The 23,133-nt window shown below is 39.3% G+C and overlaps 3 protein-coding genes across 3 annotated transcripts in view; all 3 read left to right on the top strand.

Annotated features, from left to right (window-relative positions):
• The window catches only part of LOC310638764 (proto-oncogene Mas-like), a 481,088-nt gene that overhangs the window by 204,760 nt on the left and 253,195 nt on the right, over positions 1-23,133 (top strand). The gene's annotated exons all lie outside the window — the stretch shown is intronic.
• Positions 1,768-5,235, top strand: LOC310637689 (mas-related G-protein coupled receptor member H-like; the record flags this gene model as incomplete). Its single annotated transcript, XM_083358190.1, has 2 exons — positions 1,768-1,774; positions 4,427-5,235. 2 exons carry the CDS (start codon positions 1,768-1,770, stop codon positions 5,233-5,235), a joined length of 816 nt encoding a protein of 271 aa, XP_083214316.1.
• LOC310637690 (mas-related G-protein coupled receptor member H-like) lies at positions 16,876-17,760 on the top strand (the record flags this gene model as incomplete). The annotated part of the gene is made up of 1 exon (XM_083358191.1): positions 16,876-17,760. The coding sequence occupies one exon, from the start codon at positions 16,876-16,878 to the stop codon at positions 17,758-17,760; it is 885 nt and encodes a 294-aa protein (XP_083214317.1).

The raw sequence follows: 23,133 nt of genomic DNA on the forward strand, positions 1-23,133 counted from the left end.
CAAAGGGAGAGGTTTCCAAGATGAGCCAGGTTGGCTCAGGAATTCTGGGAGTTGAAGTCCACCAGTCATAAAAGAGCCAAGGTTGCCTATCCCTGCTCTATGGCACTCATAGCAGCTGCCTCAAAGGACATCCCTTTGATCATGGTGTTGCAGGTCTTATAATTCAGTATTGCAGGCTGACCCTGCCCACAGTCTGGAGTTTGATCCTGGCCGGCTCCAGGTTGACTCAGCCTTCCACCCTTCCGAGGTCGGTAAAATGAGGATCCAGATTGTTGGGGGCAATAGGCCGACTCTATAAACCACTTAACTGTGGAACACTGTGGGGCTGTATATAATCAAAGTGCCCATTGCTGTTGATGGTCATCCCACTCCGCAAAACCGGTGGGTCTGATAATAGCCCTTGTCAATGGTGGCGCTCATTGCTTGACACCCTTTATTCCAAGAACTGAGAATCCTTTGCATTTAGGAAGCAAGTTAAAAGTGTACTGCCTCAGAAGAGATTTTGTTTTGATGTCTCTTCTTTGTTTATTTTTTTTTTATTTTATAATACAACTCGAAGCATTTATACAAATTGTGCTATTCCTTGGCTAGACTCCTATGTGACTGGGCCATCTTATGACCATGGCAAAAACATAAATTTTAAGAAATAATAATAATAATTAATTGCTTAGGTAGTGACCATTACTGGAGGGCCAAGGGCCATTGCAATAAGTCTATAGTGCCATCTGCTGGACTGTGCATAACAATGCAGGTCAGCTGAATCTAAGTTGTGATCTTTCATGGATCACAAATTTAGAATAGAATAGAATAGAATAGAATAGAATAGAATAGAATAGAATAGAATAGAATAGAATAGAATAGAATAGAATAGAATAGAATAGAATAGAATAGAATAGAATAGAATAGAATGAAATGGAAAATATTGAATAGAATAGAATAGAATAGAATAGAATAGAATAGAATAGAATAGAATAGAATAGAATAGAATAGAATAGAATAGAATAGAATAGAATAGAATAGAATAGAATAGAATAGAATATAGACTAGACTAGACTAGACTAGACTAGACTAGACTGGACTGGACTGGACTGGACTGGACTGGACTAGACTAGACTGAGGGACCTTGGAGGTTTTCTAGTCCAATCCCCTGCTTCAGCAGGTGACCCTGTATCTTTTCAGGCAAGTGGCTGACCAATCTCTTCTTAAAAGCCTTTGGTGATTGAGCACCCACAACTTCTGAAGGCAATTCATTCCACTGGTTAATTGTTCTCGCCTTTTGGAAATTTCTCCTTAGTTCTAGGTATGTTCTCCTCTTGATTAGTTTTCATCCATTGTTTCTTGTCCTGCTTTCATGGGCTTTGGAAAATAGTTTGACCTCTTCTTTGTGGCAGCCCCTCAAATACTGGAAGTCTGCTATCATGTCACCCCTAGTCCTTTTTTCCCCCCACTAGACTATACAAACCCAATTCCTGCAAAAGTATGTTTTATTCTCCAGTCCCTTAATCATCTTTGTTGCTCTTCTCTGCATTCTTTCCAAAATCCCAAGATCTTTTTATAATACGGTGACCAGAACTGGATGAAATTTTTGAGAAGAAGCTGAACAGGGAAGGTAAGGATTCATGTGCTGGTCAGGAATTATTTTCATCACAAAGAGGCAGACTTCCTCTTGTGTCCCAATAAATCCAGACCCTTAAATTAGCACTTTGGTCTGCATGAGTGTAGGAAGGCTGTAAAGAAAGAGAAATTTGTAGCATGTTTAGCGTGAAGATGTCAGGTTTGTGAGCAGAAGTTCATCACAAAACTTCCCAGTCCAACTGAAATAATAATAATAAAAAATTCCCTTTTCTTTGCAATTGCCTACGTTCATGGGGCAGTCTCCTTCTACATTCATAGTTGATGATTACTTCGCAAAGACAAGAATCAGACCCTCTTGTCAATAGTAATAATAATAATAATAATAATAATAATAATAATAATAATAATAATAATAATAAGAAGAAGAAGAAGAAGAAGAAGAAGAAGAAGGAAGAAGAAGAAGAAGAAGAAGAAGAAGAAGAAGAAGAAGAAGAAGAAGAAGAAGAAGAAGAAGAAGAAGAAGAAGAAGAAGAAGAAGAAGAAGAAGAAGAAGAAGAAGTAGTTGGAAGGGACCTTGGAGGTCATCTAGTCCAACCCCCTGATCAGGCAGGAAACCCTACACCATTTCAGACAAATGGCTGTCCAGTCTCTTCTTAAAAACTTACAGTGTTGTAGCATTCACCGCTTCTGCAGGCAGGTTGTTCCACTGGTTAATTGTTCTAACTGTCAGAAATTTCTCCTTAGTTCTAGGTTGCTTCTCTCCTTGATTAGTTTCCATCCGTTGCTTCTTGTCCTGCCTTCAGGTGCTTTGGAGAATAGCTTGACTCCCTCTTCTTTGGGGCAGCCCTTGAGATATTGGAAGACTGCTATTTATTTATTTATTTTATTTTATTTATTTATTTATTTTATTTATTTATTTATTTATTTATTTATTTATTTATTTATTTATTTATTTATTTATTGAATTTATATACCGCCCTATTCCTGAAGGACTCAAGGCAGTTCACAGGGCAAGTTAAAAACAATACAAAAAGAGAGAATAAAATAGAATTAAATTAATACAAGCCCACAAAATTAAGATAACATTAAAATTTAAATTAAAAATTAATTATCATATCACCCCTAGACATACCCAATTCGAGCAGCCGTTCCTTATATGTTTTAGCCTTCAGCCCCCTAATCATCTTTGTTGCTCTTCTCTGTACCCTTTCTAGAGTCTCGACATCTTTTTTACATTGTGGTGACCAAAACTGCATGCAGTATTCCAAGTGTGGCCTTACCAAAGCATTGTAAAGTGGTATTAGTACTTCACGTGATCTTGATTCTATCCCTCTGTTAATGCAGCCTAGCACTGTGTTGGCTTTTTTGGCAGCTGCAGCACACTGCTGGCTCATATTTAAGTCTTAAGTGATTGTCCACTAGGACTGCGAGATCCCTCTCACAGTTGCTACTATTTAGCAAGTTCAAAAAAAATGTCTATTTCCATGAGACTTGGATGAGACAGCAAGATCTGCTTTCCTGTCCCAGAACAGATACGCAATATCTGCAAAGAACTGCTTATCATTGATTGCTACTCCAAGATTAAATTATCAAATTTAGTGTGTTATCAGACAACACATGTTTCTCTTTCATGTGTCCAATTTTGGAAATAATTAACAGAGCATAGTATAGGTGGAGCCTACTGTTCTTCATCTGCTGAACTACAAGTAAAGTGCATCACATTTTTTCTGCAGCGTCTTCTGCTTTGGCCATCATCCGTCCCTCCATCCATCAATAAGACGAGACGTTGATCTTCTTCTCACCAACTGTGGACTGATAGGTAAGAATAGGTAAGAGGTTTAGAAGAACTAATCTTATTTAGGAATAAGCAAAACTTTGGTACACTAAACTAGCAGTTTCTGCATCTGGTTTTTCACGTCAAAATCTTTTTTGTGATACTTACGTTGATAACTAACTAAAAGTCAATGACCTTTTTCTGTAATGCTGTCAGTTCAATTCAGAATAGAGCTGGGAGGGATCCTGGAGGTCTTCCACTCCACTGCCACTCCGCTCAAGCAGGAGACCTTATTCCATTCCAGACAACTGGCAGTCCAGTCTCTGCTTAAAAGCCTCCAGTGATGGAGCCGTTCCACTGGTTAATTGTCCTCACCGTTAGGAGGTTTCTCCTTAATTCCAGGTTGCTTCTCTCCTTGATTAGTTTTCATCCGTTGTTTCTTGTCCTGCCTTCAGGTGCTTTGGAGAATGGGTTGAAATGCACACACACACCATCTTTGTGGCAGCTCCTGAGATATTGGATATATATCCCTAACATTCTTTATTAGCAATTTGAATAATTTACACAAATAATGAGCTGTCATAAATTGTGACTATATCCTGTGGATAGCCTTGAGTTAGGCCAAACAGAAAAGAAAGAGTTAATTACAAGGCGTATTCAATAGACTTGACAAATATTTCACACACACACACACACACACACACACATATATATGGGCTTGGGGTAGGCTGAAACAGGAAATAAGATTTGTCCCGTGTCTGGGACTAAGCAAGTGTATTTTGAATATATTATTATTATTATTATTATTATTATTATTATTATTATTATTATTATTATTATTATTATTAATGTTGGCTCAATCTGTACACAGAGAAGTTAGATGTCAAGATATGACAATTGTTCATGAATTATTTTATCCAATCTGCTCTTCTTCTTTTTTCCAAACAGAAATTTCCACTCTAAAGGAAGAGATTATTGAAGCATTGCAAAAGCATCTCTTGATGAATTTCAGCCTGGCAAACATGGATGCTACAACAGATTAGTTGGACAATAATACTACCAGAATTTTCTATGAAGACCAAATTATATCCAACTATATCATATTGACCATCTGCTGTATTGGAGTCCCATTAAATGGAATTGTTATCTGGCTACTTGGCTTCCAAATTAAGAGAAGCCCTTTCACCACGTTGATTCTTAATTTAGCTATCGCTGACTTTGGGTTCCTTCTATCTATGGCTATACATTGCACAAATGTATATATAAATATTTTGCATCCAGGAATTCCCTGGGACATTGTCTTTTCTCTCACCAACATTACTTATATCAATGGTCTACTTCTTCTGACAGCCATTAGCATTGACCTCTGTGTGGCTATCCTCTTCCCAATCTGGCATCGCTGTTCCTGGCCAAAATGTTTGTCCCCTGCTGTCTGCGCCTTCTTCTGGATCTTCTCTTCATTCCTGATTGGAATTGATTACATTATGCAATATTTATTTTGGAATCTCCATTTGGTTGTGACTGCTGTGCTTTGCTTTCCTCTGATCACAACCTCTGCTGTGATCCTATTCATCAAACTATGCCTTAAATCCAAAGAGACCAAACGTGGAAGACTGTTAGTGATGATCCTAATTACTCTTCTATTTTTCCTTATTCTTAACCTTCCATTGTATATCTATGTGTCCATTACTCATTTTCTTAAGAAGAATTTTTTTGATCTTTATGAACTTAATTTCTACTTATGTCCGAGTGCTTCTCTAAACAGCAGCATTAACCCAGTGATCTATTTTCTGGTTGGGAGAAAGAAAAGAGCTCAATCCAGGGAGAGCATCAAGGTGATTTTCCAAAGAGTCTTCAGGGAAGATGAAGCTCCTGAAACCAGATAAGAATTTACAAACAACTTCATGCCCTCTGTAAATGCAAAATTTCAAAATGCTGGATACCTCTTACGAGTACAAAATTGTGTTTCTTGTTTCAGAAGTAAAGTATAACTAGGTTTTCTGGGCCTCAAAAAGAATGTTATCTGAGTTCATCTCAAAGATTGGGGGGAAATGTAGGAAGCAAGAATTTTCCCTCCAAAGTTGGCTGCTGTCAGGTCAAGAGGGGAGGAGTGTAAGGAGGATGGGGATGGTGAGCAAGTGATGAGCAGCTGCATGAGACTGGGCTTTGTATGAACACCTGAAGGAGGGTCAAGGAAGATGTGCAGGGATATCCAAGTAACTTGGATGCAAAAGCGCAGATGGGCTGGGGGAGGGTGCATGAGTGGGAGAGACTTATCCCAGCAAACTGTGGCTTTTCCTACCAGCTTCCCCACTGACTCTCTGGGCCAACCAGCAGGAAAGGTTGAAAATGGAGGTCATCTCCTAAGTACAGATATGTTGCCAAGCACTAAGATAGCAATCATGTCAACCACGGGGACGCTGACCTAACCCAAACACCAGAAATTTTGAATGGTCGTTGAAAGAATAGAGAATAGTCATAGGCTGGGGATGATCTGTATTTACAATCTCATGGAAAAACCTACAAAGAAATCGGGGAAAGACTTATGTCTCATTCATACCTGAGGATGTTGGAAGCAACAGTATTCTTAACTCTTCTACAGGTTAGACCATTTTTGTTTCTTCATCTTTCATTCCGAATCTCTGAAATTAACAGACCTATAAATATTGTGGTTCCTTCTTCTTCCTGTTTACTGCCAACAGCCTTCCAGTTAATCTGTGAATCTATGCCCCTCCCCAGTTCAGCTACTTTAAAAAAAAATAGCTGGAAGTTTATTTGTTAATGATCAGAAAAGAATAAAAGAAAAACCTGCTAATTTGTAAAAAGGGAAGAAAAATAGGCAAAAGCAGAAAAAGACATAAAATTAAATTAAATTACTCCTGAGCATATGGGGGTGAAGGAAGAATGAAATCTATATGCCTTGACTTTCCAATACCCCTGGACAGTTCACTGATAAGAACCTGAAAAGGAATTAAACAGAATAGCAGAGTGGGAAGGAGACCTTGGAGATCTTCCAAACCAACCCCCTTCTCAGGCAGGAAACTCTGTAACATTCCAGACAAATGATGCACTTAAAATAATGCAATAATAAACAAGAATAACAACGGTCTTTCATCCCAGAACCCAAAGAGATCCGTCTTCAAGGCCATTTAAACCAAGAGTAGGTGGAAAACAAAAAAGAGAGAAGATCTAAAACGAGCTATTTATTTATTTATTTATTTATTTATTTATTTATTTATTTATTTATTTATTTATTTATGTATGTATTTATTTATTTATTTATTTATTTAATTAGATTTATATACCGCCCTTTTCCGAAGGACTCAGGGCGGTTTACAGGGCATTTTAAAATCATACCAATACAAAATATAAAAGTTAAAAGACAATTGAAAAGATTAAAGTATCCCTGAAAATAGAACCCCAGTTAAAATTCTCAGCCTAGGCCAGAGAGCTCAAAGAGCCAAGTCTTCAGGTCCCGGCGGAATGAACGCAGGTCAGGTCAGGTCATTGTCATCAATATAATGACAACGACAATAACAATGACAATGACAATGATGATGATGATGATGATGATGATGATGATGATGATGATGATAATGGAAGGGACCTTGGAGGTCATCTAGTCTAACCCCCTGCTCAGGCAGGAAACCCTATAGCATTTCAGACCAATGGCTGGCCAGTCTCTTCTTAAAAACCTCCAGTGTTGGAGCATTCACCTCTTCTGGAGGCAGGTAGTTCCACTGGTCAATTGTTCTCACTGTCAGGAAGTTTCTCCTTAGTTCTAGGTTGCTTCTCTCCTTGACTAGTTTCCATCCGTTGCTTCTTGTCCTGCCTTCAGGTAGTTTTGGAGAATAGCTTGACTCCCTCTTCTTTGGGGCAGCCCCTGAGATATTGGAATGCAGCTATCATATCTAACTGTCAAAGGGGATAAAATTTTCCAGAGCTATTGGAAACCACGTTGTGTGATAATCATGAACGATGGTCCCAGAGGAAGGGGCCTCTGTCTCTTCCACCTTCAAAGCATAACCAATGATTATGACATTATACATAGTAGCTACAGAATGGAGAAAGAAAGTAACACAGAAGATACACTTTTGTCTCTACCATGGACTATTACAGAAATAATTTGGCAGAATGGGATGAGATACTCAACACACAAAGTTTGTGAACTGCTAAATTATAATTGTTCCTTTCACCTGAGTGATGTTGTACCTTCTGATGAAGAACAGAATAATGGAGTCAGAAAGGACCTTGGAGATCTTCTAGTCCAACCCCCTGCTCATACAGGAAACCCTATAACTTTTCAGACAAATGGTGGCCCAATTGACTAGATTAGATTAGATTAGATAACCTTTATTGTCATAACAGAGTCAGAAGGGACCTTAGAGATCTTCTAGTCCAGGAGTAGGCAACCTTGGCTCTTTTATGACTCGTGGACTTCAACTCCCAGAATTCTTGAGCCAGCCCTGCTGAGGGGAAAGGGAGAGGTTTCCAAGCTGAGCCATGCTGGCTCAGGAATTCTGGGAGTTGAAGTCCACAAGCGATGAAAGAGCCAGGGTTGTCTACCCCTGGCCTAGGCCTAGGCCGCTTTGTGACTCATGGACTTCAACTCCCAGGATTCCTCAGCCAGCCCTGCTGAGGGGAAAGGGAGAGGTTTCCAAGCTGAGCCATACTGGCTCAGGAATTCTGGGAGTTGAAGTCCAACAGTCATAAAAGAGCCAAGGTTGCCTACCTCTGTTCTAGTCCAACCCCCTGCTCATACAGGAAACCCTATAACTTTTCAGACAAATGGTGGCCCAATTGACTAGATTAGATTAGATTAGATAACCTTTATTGTCATTTTTTTTCCTGTGTGCACAATGGCACATATTAAAAATGAAATTTAGTTGCTTCCTCTCAAAGTGTACACATACAGTACATAACACACATTTTAAACATACTATATACAACATATGCATAGACCTACACCCTTACATATAAGTAACACGTACATATTATTCACCATCCATCTTGAACGCATAACGGAAGGAGGAAACTTTAGAGTTCACAAGGTGTTTCTTAAAAACCTCCAATGATAGAGTACCCACAGCTTCTGGAGGCAATTCATTACACAGATTAATTGTGGACTATTAGTGACTTCCCTGCATTGTGTGGGAAGTGCATTGATGGGAATAGGGCATCAGATGCATGAAAGAGTGATGGGTCAATTACATTATTAATAAGAATAAAAACATGATTTACATTGCAAAAAAAAAAAGGAAAACCAGAGGAAGGCTACCCCTTGAGGCCTGCTGTGCAGAGAATCAGCACGGAGTTCCTTGGGGAAAAATAGAATTTTTTTGAAAAGAGACTGACCAGGCCAGGTAAGGATTCATGAGATGTTCAGGAATCAAGAATTATTTTCATCTCAAACAGGCAGGTTTCCCTTTTGTGTTGCAATAAATCCCGAACTTTAAATAAGTACTTTGGTCTGTGTGAACCACAGTGTAGGAAGACTATAAAGAAAGAAAGTTGTATCATGTTTAGCATGAAGATGTGAGGTTTGCGAGCAAATGTTCATCATAAAACCTCTCGGATGAGGTGAGCAGTCCAATTGAAATATAAAATAATAATAATTTCCCTTTTCTTTCCAGTTATCTACAGTAGGTTCAAGGAAGTCTCGTTCTACAGTCACAGTTGATGATTATTGTGCAAAGATAAGAATCAGATCTTCTTATCACTTGATGTTCACACAATCGCTAGGTCCATGAGACTTTTCGCATGATCTGGTTTCTGTCCCAGAACAGATAAGGAAAATCTGTAACGTTCTGCTTATCATTGCTACTCCACATTAAATACTATGAGTTATCAAACAACACATGTGAGAGTTTCTGCTTGATATGTCAGATATTGGACATAATTAGCAAACTGTAGTATAGGTGGAGCCTACTCTTCTACAATTAACTTAAACTGGACTTAAAACACATCACATTTTCTCTGCAGTTTCTTCTGCTTTGCCATCATTGGTCCCTCTAGCCATTGATAATGTGAGATATGTTTGGGAGAACTAATCTAATTTAGGCATAAGAAAATGCAAAAATATTTGTCTACTAAGCTAGCACTTTTGGCACCTGATTTCAGTGGCGTAGCGTGGGAGGTGCAGGGGGGGCCGGCCGCACCAGGCGCAACATCTGGAGGGGGCGCGCTCGCACTGAGCTGCTCAGGGAGCCCCAAGGGCTGCACAGAGTCGGCTTGGCTCTGCTCTCGAGCTGCTCTTTCTTGCAAAGCGAAACGAGTCCAGCAGGTGAGATGGGCGGCCACATAAACTGAATAAAATAAATAGAAGTGCCCAACTCTCCGCCTAGGCTCAGGCCAACCGCAAGCACCCCACAGGCGCCCCGGCAAGCTTGGCCAAGCGAAGACAGACCCGCCGGACAGACGGCCTAGCTTTGTGCGCATGCGTGGCTTTATTTAGCGGTGCTCACGTGCAAGCTTGAATGCAGCGGCTCTTGCAGGTCGGAGCCCCGCCCAGCCGCCCTCGAGACGGACCCGGAAGCATCCCGCATGCGCGCGACTCTTCTTGGAAAGTATACGCCACTGCTGGGCGCGTCTTTTCGGCGGTGCCGTGACGTCACTTGCCTTGCCCCGGGTGCTGACAACCTACGCTACGCTACTGCCTGATTTTTCATATCCTATAACATCTTTTTGTGATATTTTTATATTTATAGTTACCTAAACCTTGATGATTTTTTTCCTGTAATGTTGGCCAAAACAAATCAATACAAATATTTTTCAAGCAATTAAATTACCCCAAAGTCTAATTTTAACAGTCCTGGTGTAAAGATGAGAGTTGCTCAAAATTTTCTCCTTTTGTCCCTTCATTCAACCTTATTTTTCAACTACCCTGCTACTTTATTTTGGTGACCAAAGTTCTCTCTTCAGGATTGTGTATGAAATAGGTGATCCCTACTCAGCCCTGGGAATTTTGTACACACTTCCTATTTGTGGGGTTGCAGAATCCAACATGGGAATCTCAAAACTTTGTAAATGGCACAAGAGAGAGAAGAGAGAAGGGTGAGGGGTGACATGATAGCAGAGTTCTAATATCTCAGGGGCCGCCACAAACAAGAGGGAGCCAAGCTATTCTCCAAAACACCTGAAAGCAGGACAAGAAGCAACGGATGGAAACTAGTCAAGGAGAGAAGCAACCTAGAAGAACAATTAACCAGTGGAACAACCTGCCTCCAGAAGTGGTGAATGCTCCAACACTGGAAGTTTTTAAGAAGAGACTGGACAGCCATTTGTCTGAAATGTTATAGGGTTTCCTGCCTTAGCAGGGGGTTGGACTAGATGACCTCCAAGGTCCCTTCCAACTTGTTGTTGTTGTTGTTATTATTATTATTATTATTATTATTATTATTATTATTATTATTATTATTATTATTATTATGAATATACTTAGCAAGTTTGAATTTAAGTAGTTGTTTATACTGCACAATATTTATGGTTTGCAACAGGGTCTCTCTGGTCTCCAACATCAGTTATTATTTACTACTTATTTCTCTTTCTCTTTGGCTTTTTGTAAGACCACAAAAAAGCCACATTTTTCTTCAAATATCTGTGCCTCAATCTGCATATATGTGTATGCTGAGGTTTTATTTAAACATACGAAGGCAATTCAGAAATAAACCTCCATCTGGTTATCCATGACAGAAACTCGCAGATACAGAAGTTTTATTATACCCATTAGGAAACGACAACATTACATTAATTGTCTACATCATTGCCATTCAGATTGAGGCACTTGTCATGACATCTTGCAAGGTTTGAATTTCCAAACTACGTATGACATCACATACACTTAAAAACACACAACAAGCACGTGGGCAGATATTAATTGTGTACATAATTCTTTTTTTGTTTGCTTGTTTGTTTGTTTGTATTTTTGTTTTTAATGCATTTGTTTTTTTTTAAAAAAACAAGCAAACAAGTATTGAGGTTTTTGGTTGAAGGAAAACCAACTATAGACAAGGTCTGGGGAAATTATTATTATTATTATTATTATTATTATTATTATTATTATTATTATTATTAATAATAATAATAATAATAATAATAATAATAATAATAAGAAGAAGAAGAAGAAGAAGAAGAAGAAGAAGAAGAACAAGAACAAGAACAAGAACAAGAAGAACAAGAAGAACAAGAAGAACAAGAACAAGAAGAACAAGAACAAGAAGAACAAGAACAAGAACAAGAACAAGAAGAAGTTGGAAGAGACCTTGGAGGTCATCTAGTCCAACCCCCTGCTTAGGCAGGAAACCCTATACCATTTCATACAAATGGCTGTCCAGTCTCTTCTTAAAAACTTCCAGTGTTGGAGCATTCACCACTTCTGGAGGCAGGTTGTTCCACTGGTTAATTGTTCTAACTGTCAGGAAGTTTCTCCTGACAGTTGCATGCTATGGGTTTTTTTTGGGAGGGGAGTGGATTTTTATTGGTTTTTTATTGGATTAGGAATTATGAGATTGGTGAACAGATAAGGACTCACAGTTGATAATCGTGAGAAATAAAAGTCTAATATATGGAATAGATTTAGTAATTGTGGTGTTAAATCCAAACAGATCAAACGTGGAAGACTGTTAGTGATGATCCTAATTACTCTTCTATGTTTCCTTATTCTTAACCTTCCATTGTATATCTACGTGTCCATTACTCATTTTCTTAAGATGAGAATTTTTTTGGGATGTTTATGAACTGGATTTCTACTTGTGTCCGAGTGCTTCTCTAAACAGCAGCATTAACCCAGTGATCTGTTTTCTGGTTGGGAGAAGGAAGAGAGCTCAATCCAGGGAAAACATCAAGGTTATTTTTCAAAGAGTCTTTAGAGAAGCTCCTGATAAAATCCGATAATAGTGTACAGCAACCAGTTCAAACCCTGTGAAAATGTACAATTTTAGCTTTTCCTTAATGCTGGATACCTCTGATGAGTAGAAAAATGTATTTCTTGTTATAGAAATAAAATATTACCAAGTTCTGTTTGTCTCAAAAATAATGTTATCTGAGTTCATCTTGGAGACTGGAGAAAGATAGGAGAAGCAAGAGTTTTCCCTGCAAAGTTTGCCAGTAACAGAATCAGACAGTTATTAGGTGTGGGAACATTAATACTTGGATTTATAACAGGATCCTCATTTTCAACCTTTCCCTCCAGTTTGCCCAGAAAGTCAGTGGGGAAGCTGACAGAAGACCAGGGCTGCAGCTAGGTAAGTGGCTGCTACCAGGTAAAGAAGCAAGGGGTGTGAGGGAGTTGGGACTTTGTATGAACTATGTGAAGGAGGGTCAAGGAAGGTGTGCAGGGGTGTCTGAGTAACTGGGCTGGCACAAGTGCAGATGGGCTGGGGGAGGGTGTATGGGTGGGAGAGACTTAACCCAGCAACCTGTGAATTTCCTGCCAGCTTCCCCACTGACTTTCTGGGCAAACCAGTAGGAAACATGGAAAATTGGACTCAGAGCATATGTCAAAGCAGGTTGCCAGCACTAAGATAGCAATCGTGTAAACCACAGGGATGCTGGCATAGTCAGAACCCCAAAGATGGGTTGTAGTAACACTCTCATAACTTTAAATGGTTCCTGAAAGAATTGTCATAGGCCAAGGATGAGCTCCATTTCTGTAGTCTCATGGGGGGAAAAAAACTGCAAACAAATAAGGGCATCAGTCATGGAATTGCCTCTCTCAATCGTACCTAAGGCTGTTTTGCAATATCTGGAAGCAACAGTATTCCCACTCTGCTACAGGATAGTCCAAATATGTTGCATCTTTTACTCTGAATCTCAGAGAGAAACTGACCAAATTTACGTTATTGATAAATACCGTGGTTCCTTTTGACCATGAGATATATTGATAAATTAAAGAGTTGTTTTTAAGTAGTCTCTTCTTTTGTTCAGTTGATTTCCACTTGCTATTGGTTTTAAGGGTCTTGTGGGATGAGGTTTGCGAGCAGATGTTCATCATAAAACTTCTCAGATGAGGGAACTAGTCCAACTGAAATTTTTTAAAAAAATGATTTCCCTTTTCTTTCTACATTTATGCTTTGATATTATTTTGCAAAGACAAGAATCAGATCTGCCTATCGCTTACGTTCATACATCACATTTTCATACATCACATTTTCTCAAGATCTGCTTTCCAGTCCCAGAACAGATATGAAAAATCTGCAAAGTTCTGCTTCTCATTACTTGCTACTCCAACATTAAATACTATGAGTTATCAAAACAACACAGTTTCTCCTTGAAATGTCAAATTTTAGATATAATTAGAAAACTGTAGTGTGGGTGGAGCCTACAGTTCTTCATCTGCTAAAGTACGATTAGCTTTAACAGGACTTAAAACAGATCACATTTTCTCTCCAGCTTCTTCTGCCTTGGCCATCATTGGACCCTCCAGCCATCAATAAAATGAGATACCGATTTTCTTCTCACCAGCTTTGGAGATTTGGATGAATAGGTAAGAATAAGTAAGACATTTGGAAGAACTAATCTAATTTAGGCATATGCAAATGCAAAAATATTTGTCTCCTAAACTAGTAATTTCTGCACCTGATTTTTCATACCAATTTTTGGCTGATATTTTTAGGTTGAGAGTTATCTAAAACTCAACTAATGCTGGCCATCAAAATGCAAATTAAATTATCCTAAACTCCAATTTTTAAGGATCCTGAGATAGTAATGAGAGTTTCTCCAAAATTTATCCCTTGAGCTCACTCAACCTTATTTTTTCTCTTTGTTTTCAGTCTTTCTATATTTGTGATAGGTAAACAACTATTCTTCCAGAAGTTCTGCAGCTGCCAGCCCTCGTTGCTCAGCCAACCATGTAGAATCCTGTAGCTCCCTTGACAACACATGTCTAGGAATTCCAGCACGCAGCTTGGCTCTTGTTGACCCAGGTGACAACTACTTACAGAAACACCCTTTCTCATTGTTTCCTCATGCAGTCAGCCAGATGTTTAGGCTTGATTTTGCATTTTGGTCCATTTATCAAGCCCTTCTCAAGGACCCGGGATAGACGGATGTTGATGTTTGATGGCGTTAAGCTGTTCTGAGTAAAGCTGCCTGTAGCAACTGACTGATGGGGAATTTGTCAGTGCCAATGGGGTTTAAGTTCCAGTTGTGTGGGGACTGAACCCAAAGGGTCTATTGCTATTGATGTTACCTTTGCTTTCTTTTGCCACAGTCGTTCAATTTCTATTTGCGGGCCTTTGCATTTTGTAACCGGCTGGTGCAACCTTTTTGCAGCAGCTAACCTGGTGACCCATTGTTCCTTCAGCTTTTTTGCAGAGGCGGCACTTGCCGTCTGTTGCTGACTTCTCAATTCTGGATTTGCAGACATTTGTTTTTATGGCTTGATCTTGCGCAGCCAGAATTTATTTATTTTATTTTTATTTATTTTATTACATTTCTATACCACCCTTTCCCGGAGGACTCAGGGCGGTTTACAGGGTAATTAAAAACCAAAAATACAAAAGTTAAAAACCAAGTTTAAAAAAGATTAAATTTATCCCTGTATAAATAAAACCCCAATTAAAATAAATTAATCCTCAGCCTGGGCCAGAGAGCTCGAAGAGCCAGGTCTTCAGGCCCCGGCAGAATGAACGGAGGTCGGGGGCAGTCCTCAGCTCCACTGGCAGCTGGTTCCAAAGGGCAGGCGCCCCCACTGAGAAGGCCCTATCCCTGGGTGTCACCCACCGGCAATCTCTTACCGGTGGCACCCTGAGAAGACCCTCCCTGTGGGAGCGCACAGGACGAAGGGAACTTGATGCCGGCAGCTGGTGTTCCCTCAGAATTAGTGCCTTTCTGGCTAATATGGAGGATGATGTTATCCTTTCACTAGTGTCCGAGTCTTGGTGACTCTATGGGCCGAGTCTCTCCACATCTTCTGATCGTGCACTACTTCTTTGGGTTTTACTATGCTCTGGTTGGTGTCAGCGTTGATGGCGTCCATCCATTGCAACCGGTCTGTGCTATCTTCAAACATTGATCCACTGTTCCTTCAGCCTCCTTGGCAAAGGCGGTGGCACTTGCTATCTCTTGTTGTCTTCTCAAGTTTGGCTTTGCGAGCATTTATTCTTAAGGTTTGATTACACCTAGCCAGAATTAGTCCTTCTATCACTCAAACTCCCTGCTCTTAGCCATTGCCAGGTCTTGTTATTATCTGCTTTGCCTGCTATTTTTGTTGTTGTTGTTGTTGTTTTATGTACTGACCACTTAGCGCTTTTGTTGCCCTGCCTCTTTTCTGTTCTTCATTTGTTATTTATTTATTTATTTATTTATTTATTTATTTATTTATTTATTTATTTATTTATTTATTTATTAAATTTTTATACCGCCCTTCTCCCGAAGGACTCAGGGCGGTGTACAGGGCAATAAATATCAAAATGTAAATACAAAAGTTAAAAAAGAGATTTAAAAGAATTAAATAATTATGCCCAAGAATACAATACTAAAAATGTGTTAAGAACTTATTTAAATCCAACCCCAAACCCATCAGACCAGGCCAGATTGCTCAAATAGATAAGTTTTTAAATCGCGCCGGAAGGAGCGCAGGTCGGGGGCCATCCGGAGCTCAACCGGAAGGCGGTTCCACAGGTCTGACACGCCCACAGAGAACGCCCTCCCCCTGGAGGCCACCATTGTAGGGGCCAGTTTGGTCTCTCCACTATTCAGTAAGTCTTCCTGGTATGCTATTATTACATTTTGTCACAGAAAGCCAAAATCCATTTATTGAGTCCTGTCCAAGGACCTGGGATAGCGGATGTTGATGTTTGATGGTGCTAAAGGTATTGTTGCAGGATATCAGCTGTTCTGAGTCAAGATGCCTTTTGAAATTGACAGACTGGGAATTTGTCAGTGTCAAAGTCATTAAAGTGGTGTTCCAGTTATTTTGGAATCGCGCCCAAGGCACCTATTGCTATTATCATTAAGGTAAAGGTAAAGGTTTCCCCGCACATGCGTGCTAGTCGTTTCCGACTCTAGGGGCCGGTGCTCATCTCCGTTTCAAAGCCGAAGAGCCAGCGCTTGTTCGAGGACGACTCCGTGGTCATGTGGCCGGCATGACTAGATGCCAAAGGCGCACGGAACGCTGTTACCTTCCCACCGTAGTGGTCCCTATTTTTCTACTTGCATTTTTACGTGCTTTCGAACTGCTAGGTTGGCAGAAGCTGGGACGAGTAACAGGCGCTCACTGTGTTACGCGGCACTCGGGATTTGACCCGCCAAACTGCCGACCTTCTGATCGACAAGCTCAGCATCCTAACCCACTGAGCCACCGCGTCCCCACGCTATTATCATTAGCAGAAGTCAAAAGGTTGGCTCAGCCTGTAGACAAAAGTGTTTAGATATGAATATATGACAATTATTGATGAATTATTTAATCCAATCTGCTCTTTTTCTTTCTTTCTTTTTTTTTTTTCTAAACAGAAATTTCAAGTCTAAAGGAAGGGATTATTGAAGCATCGCAAAAGCATCCTTTGATGAATTTCAGCCTGGCAAACATGGATGCTACAGCAAATTATTCGGAGAATAATACTACAAGAATTTTCCAGGAAGACCAAATTATATTCGACTACACTGAAAGAATCACTTTCTCTATCATATTGACCATCTGCTGTATTGGAGTCCCATTAAATGGAACTGTTATCTGGCTACTTGGCTTCCAAATTAAGAGAAGCCCTTTCACAGTATTGATTCTTAATTTAGCTATTGCCGACTTTGGATTTCTCATACTTATGTCTGTATGTTGCATTGACATTTTTATACATGTTGTACAGTCAAGAATTCTCCAGCAAATCTTCTTTTCTCTCACCAACATTACTTATATCAATGGTCTACTTCTTCTGACAGCCATCAGCATTGACCGGTGTGTGGCTGTCCTCTTCCCAATCTGGCATCGCTGTTCCCGGCCAAAACATTTGTCCCCTGCTGTCTGTGTCTTCCTCTGGATCTTCTCCTCCCTCCTGTTTGGAATTGATTACATTATGCAATATTTATTTTGGAATCTCCATTTGGTTGTGACTGCTGTGCTTTGCCTTCCTCTGATCACAACCTCTGCTGTGATCCTATTCATCAAACTATGCCTTAAATCCAAACAGATCAAACGTGGAAGACTTTTAGTGATGATCCTAATTACTCTTCTCTGTTTCCTTATTCTTAATCTTCCATTATATATCTTTGTGTTCATTACTCATTTTCTTAAGGTGAGAAATGTATTTGATGGTTATGAACTGGATCTCTACTTAAGTCCGAGTGCTTCTCTAAACAGCAGCATTAACCCAGTGATCTATTTTCTGGTTGGGAGAAAGAAAAGAACTCACTCTAGAGAGAGTGTCAAGGTCATTTTTCAAAGAGTCTTCAGGGAAGGTGAAGCTCCTGAAATCTGATAGTGGTATTCTTGCGTCTATGTGTGTGTATACAGGTAGTCCTTGACTTATAACCATTTGTTTACTGACAATTCAAAGTTCTATTCTATTCTGTTCTATTCTATTCTATTCTATTCTATTCTATTCTATTCTATTCTATTCTGTTCTGTTCTGTTCTGTTCTGTTCTGTTCTGTTCTGTTCTGCTCTGCTCTGCTCTGCTCTGCTCTGCTCTGCTCTGCTCTGCTCTGCTCTACTCTATTCTACTCTACTCTACTCTATTCCATTCCATGCCATTCCATTCTATTCTATTCTTTAAAAGAAGACATGGCATTCCCACAGCATGCCTTCAAAATGAACTCTTCCCGATTTGACTTTTCATTTTCTTGCCCTAGCATTAAGTGACTCTGTATATACTGTATTAAGTGGCTAATCTTCATCTGTAGATTTGTGCAAAACATTTTCTGATTCAACTTTGATTCAACTGTGTTTCATTCAGATTCATGGGTGTTGTTGGTAGAAGGTGCTGCAGTCGTTTGTTAACAGATGTTTGGTTTCCTGTTAGTTGAGCCTTTGCACGAAGAGATTCAATGTACTGGAATGTTTCCTTTCAATAGATTGGAAGAAATCCATATAATCCAATCAGATAGTAATACGTGGGAGAGCTGGAGAAAAAAAAAATATAAACCTACAAGAAAAGCAACCTAGAACTAAGGAGGAATTTCCTGACAGTTAGAACAATTAACCAGTGGAACAACCTGCCTCCAGAAGCTGTGAATGCTCCAACACTGGAAGTTTTTAAGAGGAGACTGGACAGCCATTGGTCTGAAGTGGTATAGGGTTTCCTGCCTGAGCAGGGGGTTGGACTAGAAGACCTCCAAGATCCCTTCCAACTTTATTATTATTATTATTATTATTATTATTATTATTATTATTATTATTATTGTTGTTGTTGTTGTTGTTGTTGTTGTTGTTGTTGTTGTTGTTGTTAAACTTATTCATAAAACAGGAAACTCAGTCGACTGAACACTCAAATTGACTGGCACTAATGGTTGACACGGGTTGCTGCCAGCATCCTAGGTATCAACCAGGTCTCTCCTTAAAATGTAAGATGTTCTGAGTAGCGCAGTTTTTTGTAGCTTTGCTGGAGTTATTGCAGGAAGCTGCAATTTCTTGATGTATTTGCAAAGTTGTTGGACATAGTTCCCAGTTCCCCGATGACAATGGGTATCACTGTTACACGTTTCATCCATAATTGTGCAGTTTTCATGGCCAGGTCACAGTATTTCGTAATTTCTTCCAGTTCATTTTCTTTGACTCTGGCATCTCCTGGTACAGCGATATCAATCAACTGTATGCTTCGCTTCTCTACGACTGTTGTGTTCCAAATGGCGATCTGTCTGTATTCAGAAGTCCCACAAGATCTTCACCCTCTCATTCTCGACAACTTTTTCCACCCTATGTTCCCATGACTTTTTGGACACAGGCAAGTCATATTTTTTACACAATGCCCAGTGGATTAGTTTAGCAACTTGGTCATGTCTAATTGTTGTTGTTGTTGTTATTATTATTATTATTATTATTATTATTATTATTATTATTATTATTATTATTATTATTGTTATTGTTGTTGTTGTTGTTGTTGTTATTATTATTATTATTATTATTATTATTATTATTATTATTATTATTATTATTATTAAACAGACAGCTTAAAACACCATTGCACAGGATATCAGGAAGAATTTTTAGCTTCATGTGCCCCAGAGAAACTATACCCACCACTCAAAATGTTATACTGCAGGAATTTAAGAACTGTTGAACTATTAAAACCAGGACAAACAGGACTTTGCAATACGTTATGTTGTGGAGGTTATATTAGCAGGTTTTGTAGATAAGGGGACCTGTTACATGGATGGGTTTTTTCTTTTCTTTTCTTTTTTTTTAAACAACGCTTTCCATGCTAACTTCCTGGGTTCTTGGCAAGTCTCTATCTCTTCATTGTCTTTAACTTGATTATCTGATTAATCATGATTTTCTTAAGGAGTCAATAACCACGTCTTAGTGTCACCTACTGCTACATCCTGATTAGGCAAAGCACAGACTCTCTGTGCATTTTTAGACTTTTTTTTTTCATGCCGGAAGAGAAAGTGTTCCACATTTTGACTGATTCTCACCTGCTATGCTGGCACTTGAACCCTGTTCCTTTTATAAAAACACCTCTGAAGTTTTCTGTTCGGTCTCTGCTTCAATGCCTATCAGATTCTACAGGCAATGCTTTGAACATTGTCACTCGTGATGGGTGAGTGGACTTTCCTTCATCTAAATAAGTATTACATTTTCTCTGCAGATTTGGTATAGCCAATCACTTCAGCCAGTGGTGGGATTCAGCCAGTTCACACTAGTTTGATAGAACCGGTAGCTAATTTTTTTGTTGACTTCGGCAAACAGGCTGATGCCTTATCCGGTTTTCACAAGGCTCAGAGGGACTGCCAGAAGTGCATGGATGCCACTTCCGGAAGTCCGTTCTGAGCTGGGGAGGTCTCCCAGGCCCAGAACAGCCCACCAGAAGTGCATGGACGCCACTTTGGGAAGTCCATTCTGAGCTGGAGAGGCCTCCCAGACCCAGAATGGCCCCCTGGAAGTGCCTCCATGCCACTTCTGGTGGACCATTCTGGGCCTGGTAGGCCTCCATGGTTCAAAACAGACTTCCGGAAGTGGCGTAGACTCACTTCCGGTGGACCGCTCTGGGCCTGGGAGGCCTCCCTGGCTCAGAATGGACTTCTGGAAGTGGTGTCCCTGCAGAGAACCAGTTGTCCAGGTATTTGAATCCCACTACTGACTTTCAGTGCTTCATTCAGATTCATGGATGTTGTTGGTAGAAAGTGCTGCAACTGATCCATGAAAGGTGTCTGGCTCCTTCTAAGCTGAGCCTTTGCGTGAAGAGATTCAGTGTGGCGTTTTTTTTTTTCCTTTCTACAGATTGGAAGAAATCCACATGCAACTTCTACAGTGACAGGTGGAATTGTTGGAGAAAATAAAAACTAAAAGAAGACAGGCAGTTTAAAGCATTAGTCCATGGAATAGAAAAAAAAGAATGAAGGTGAAAATTCGTTCTCTGAGCTTGTGGGTTGGTTTCCAAACATTTTGTTACCAAGCTAGGTAACATCTTCAGCGGAGTTTAAGGGATATCAATGTCAGGTATGGGTGTGTCAAGAGAGGGTCTTATGATGGGTCAGGTATAAGTCATTGGTGGAAGAATTTTTAGCTTCTTGTGCCCTGCAAATCCATACACATCAGATATCCTACATGAATTTAAGAACTGCATAAATGATAAACAGGACTTTGCATTATTTTATACTGTGGAGATGAGAGATAGGACTTTGAGATGAGAAATTCATCAATAGTTTTTTTAGATAAGGGCCCTGTGTCATGGATATTTTTTTTAAAAAATATACTTTTCATTCTAACTTCCTGGTATCAAACCTACAAAACAACTTTTGGTTACAACCATCTTTCTTCATTTTTTTTTTGCTTGCCACAGCTATGGCGAGGGAGGGAAGATCCATTCTTCTAGTTCAGTCAAACAATAACTTTCCTGTGGGAACCAAGGTCAAATTGCTCAACTATTTGGCAGGCTAGAAACACTGTTAGGGAGCCTGCCAAAGGTGTTAATTGGAGAATGTAATTTATTACATATTTAGTAGGTGGTAAACAATGGGGTGAGCAGACTTTCCCTCCATTCATGAACTGTCTGAACTTCATTTAAATAAGACTTTATCACATTTTCTCTGCAGTTCCTGCCATCCTTGGTCACTTCAGTCCTCAATACTGTGACACAATAATCTTCCACTCAACAAGTTTGAAGAGCTTGATCCATCATTTTCATGAAATAATGTTGGAAGGTTTATTTTGACCCAGAGATATGGAAATATAATAATAATGGACAATTTCTAATACTGTAGTTGTATATTTCTGTATTTGTATTTCATATCAAAATCTTCCATGTTGATACCTTGATAATCTCATCCATTTCAATTGAAATTTTCTGGTTTGAACTCATTTTCCTATCTTTACCATGAAGATCAAAGCTTTAGGAGCAGAGGTTCATGATAAAAATTCTCAGATGAGGAGACCAGTCCAGTTGAAATAAAAAATATTTTTTCTTTTCCTCAGAGTTGATTGAGTTTATGGCCGGTGTCCTCCTTCTATGGCTGGTGAGTATCCTGCAAAAACAGGAACCAAATCTTCTTATCGCTGGATGTTTACACTGATTAGACAAGACACAAAATATATCTAGTTGTGTAAGACTTTTAGCAAGATCTGCTTCCTCGTTCCAGAACAGAAAGAATATGTTCTTCAAAAGATCTGCTTATGATTGCCTGCTACTCAGATATTTAATCCTCTGAATTGTCCAACAACACATTTGACAGGTTCTCCCTGAGTTACAGTATGTTAAATTTTAGACATTGTAAGAAAAACCTATAATGCCCAGTAATCTTCTTATAACCTTCTTATAATCTTCTTATAATCTTCTTATAAACCTATAACCTAGTAATCTTCTTCTCACCAGATCTGAAGACCTTGGACCAATTGTTTCAGAGAGAGATGTTTGGTAGATCCTAGACAAATACAATAATATCCATCTACTTAACTAATAAATTCTGCTCCTGATTTTCAGCATCAATATATATTTTTGTGGCATTTATATGTTGATAGTTATCTAAATCTCAGTTGACTTTTTCTGCACTAACTGTCTCTATACTGGGGTGAATTGTGACAAACCTTTTACAGATGATCTGAAGAATCTCTTTTTATGACCTATAAAGAAAGAGACTGTCAGAAACCTTCATAGATTTAGGCAGGAATATCTTCAGTTAGAAGCAAATGCCCATCCATCTAAGTAGATTCATTTGCTGTGCTGATTTGGTCAGCTTTTATATTTCCAGTGTGCCTTAGCTAGGACAAGATATCTGGAATATTGGCAAGGTGTTGAAACTCCAAACTGATTCCTTACAAGAAAGAAGCTTTCAGCAAAGAATGTCCTCAAAACAGTGAAATTCAGCATAGAAACTACTTTTCATGGATAGTGGAACCATCTACCTCTAAAGTAGGCAGTTGGAGATGTCTGTTTAATTGATTTTATTGTAATTATTTTGTCATTTGATTGTTGTGAGTGCCCAGAATCATTGAGAGTTGATTAGCACACAGGTTGAATACACTATAGTTGATGTAACCCAGGGGTCTGAAAAATTGGCCCTTTTATGACTTGTGGACTTCCAGGAATTCTGGGAGTTGAAGTCCACAGGTCATAAAAGGGCCAGGTTTGAAGACCCCTAATGTAACCTGTTGCAAGGAAAGCTGCCTTTTGCAATTGCCTGATGCTGAATTTGTCA

Source organism: Vipera ursinii (assembly GCF_947247035.1).
Source record: "Vipera ursinii genome assembly, chromosome: 3".
Classification (NCBI taxonomy): Eukaryota; Metazoa; Chordata; class Lepidosauria; order Squamata; family Viperidae; genus Vipera; species Vipera ursinii.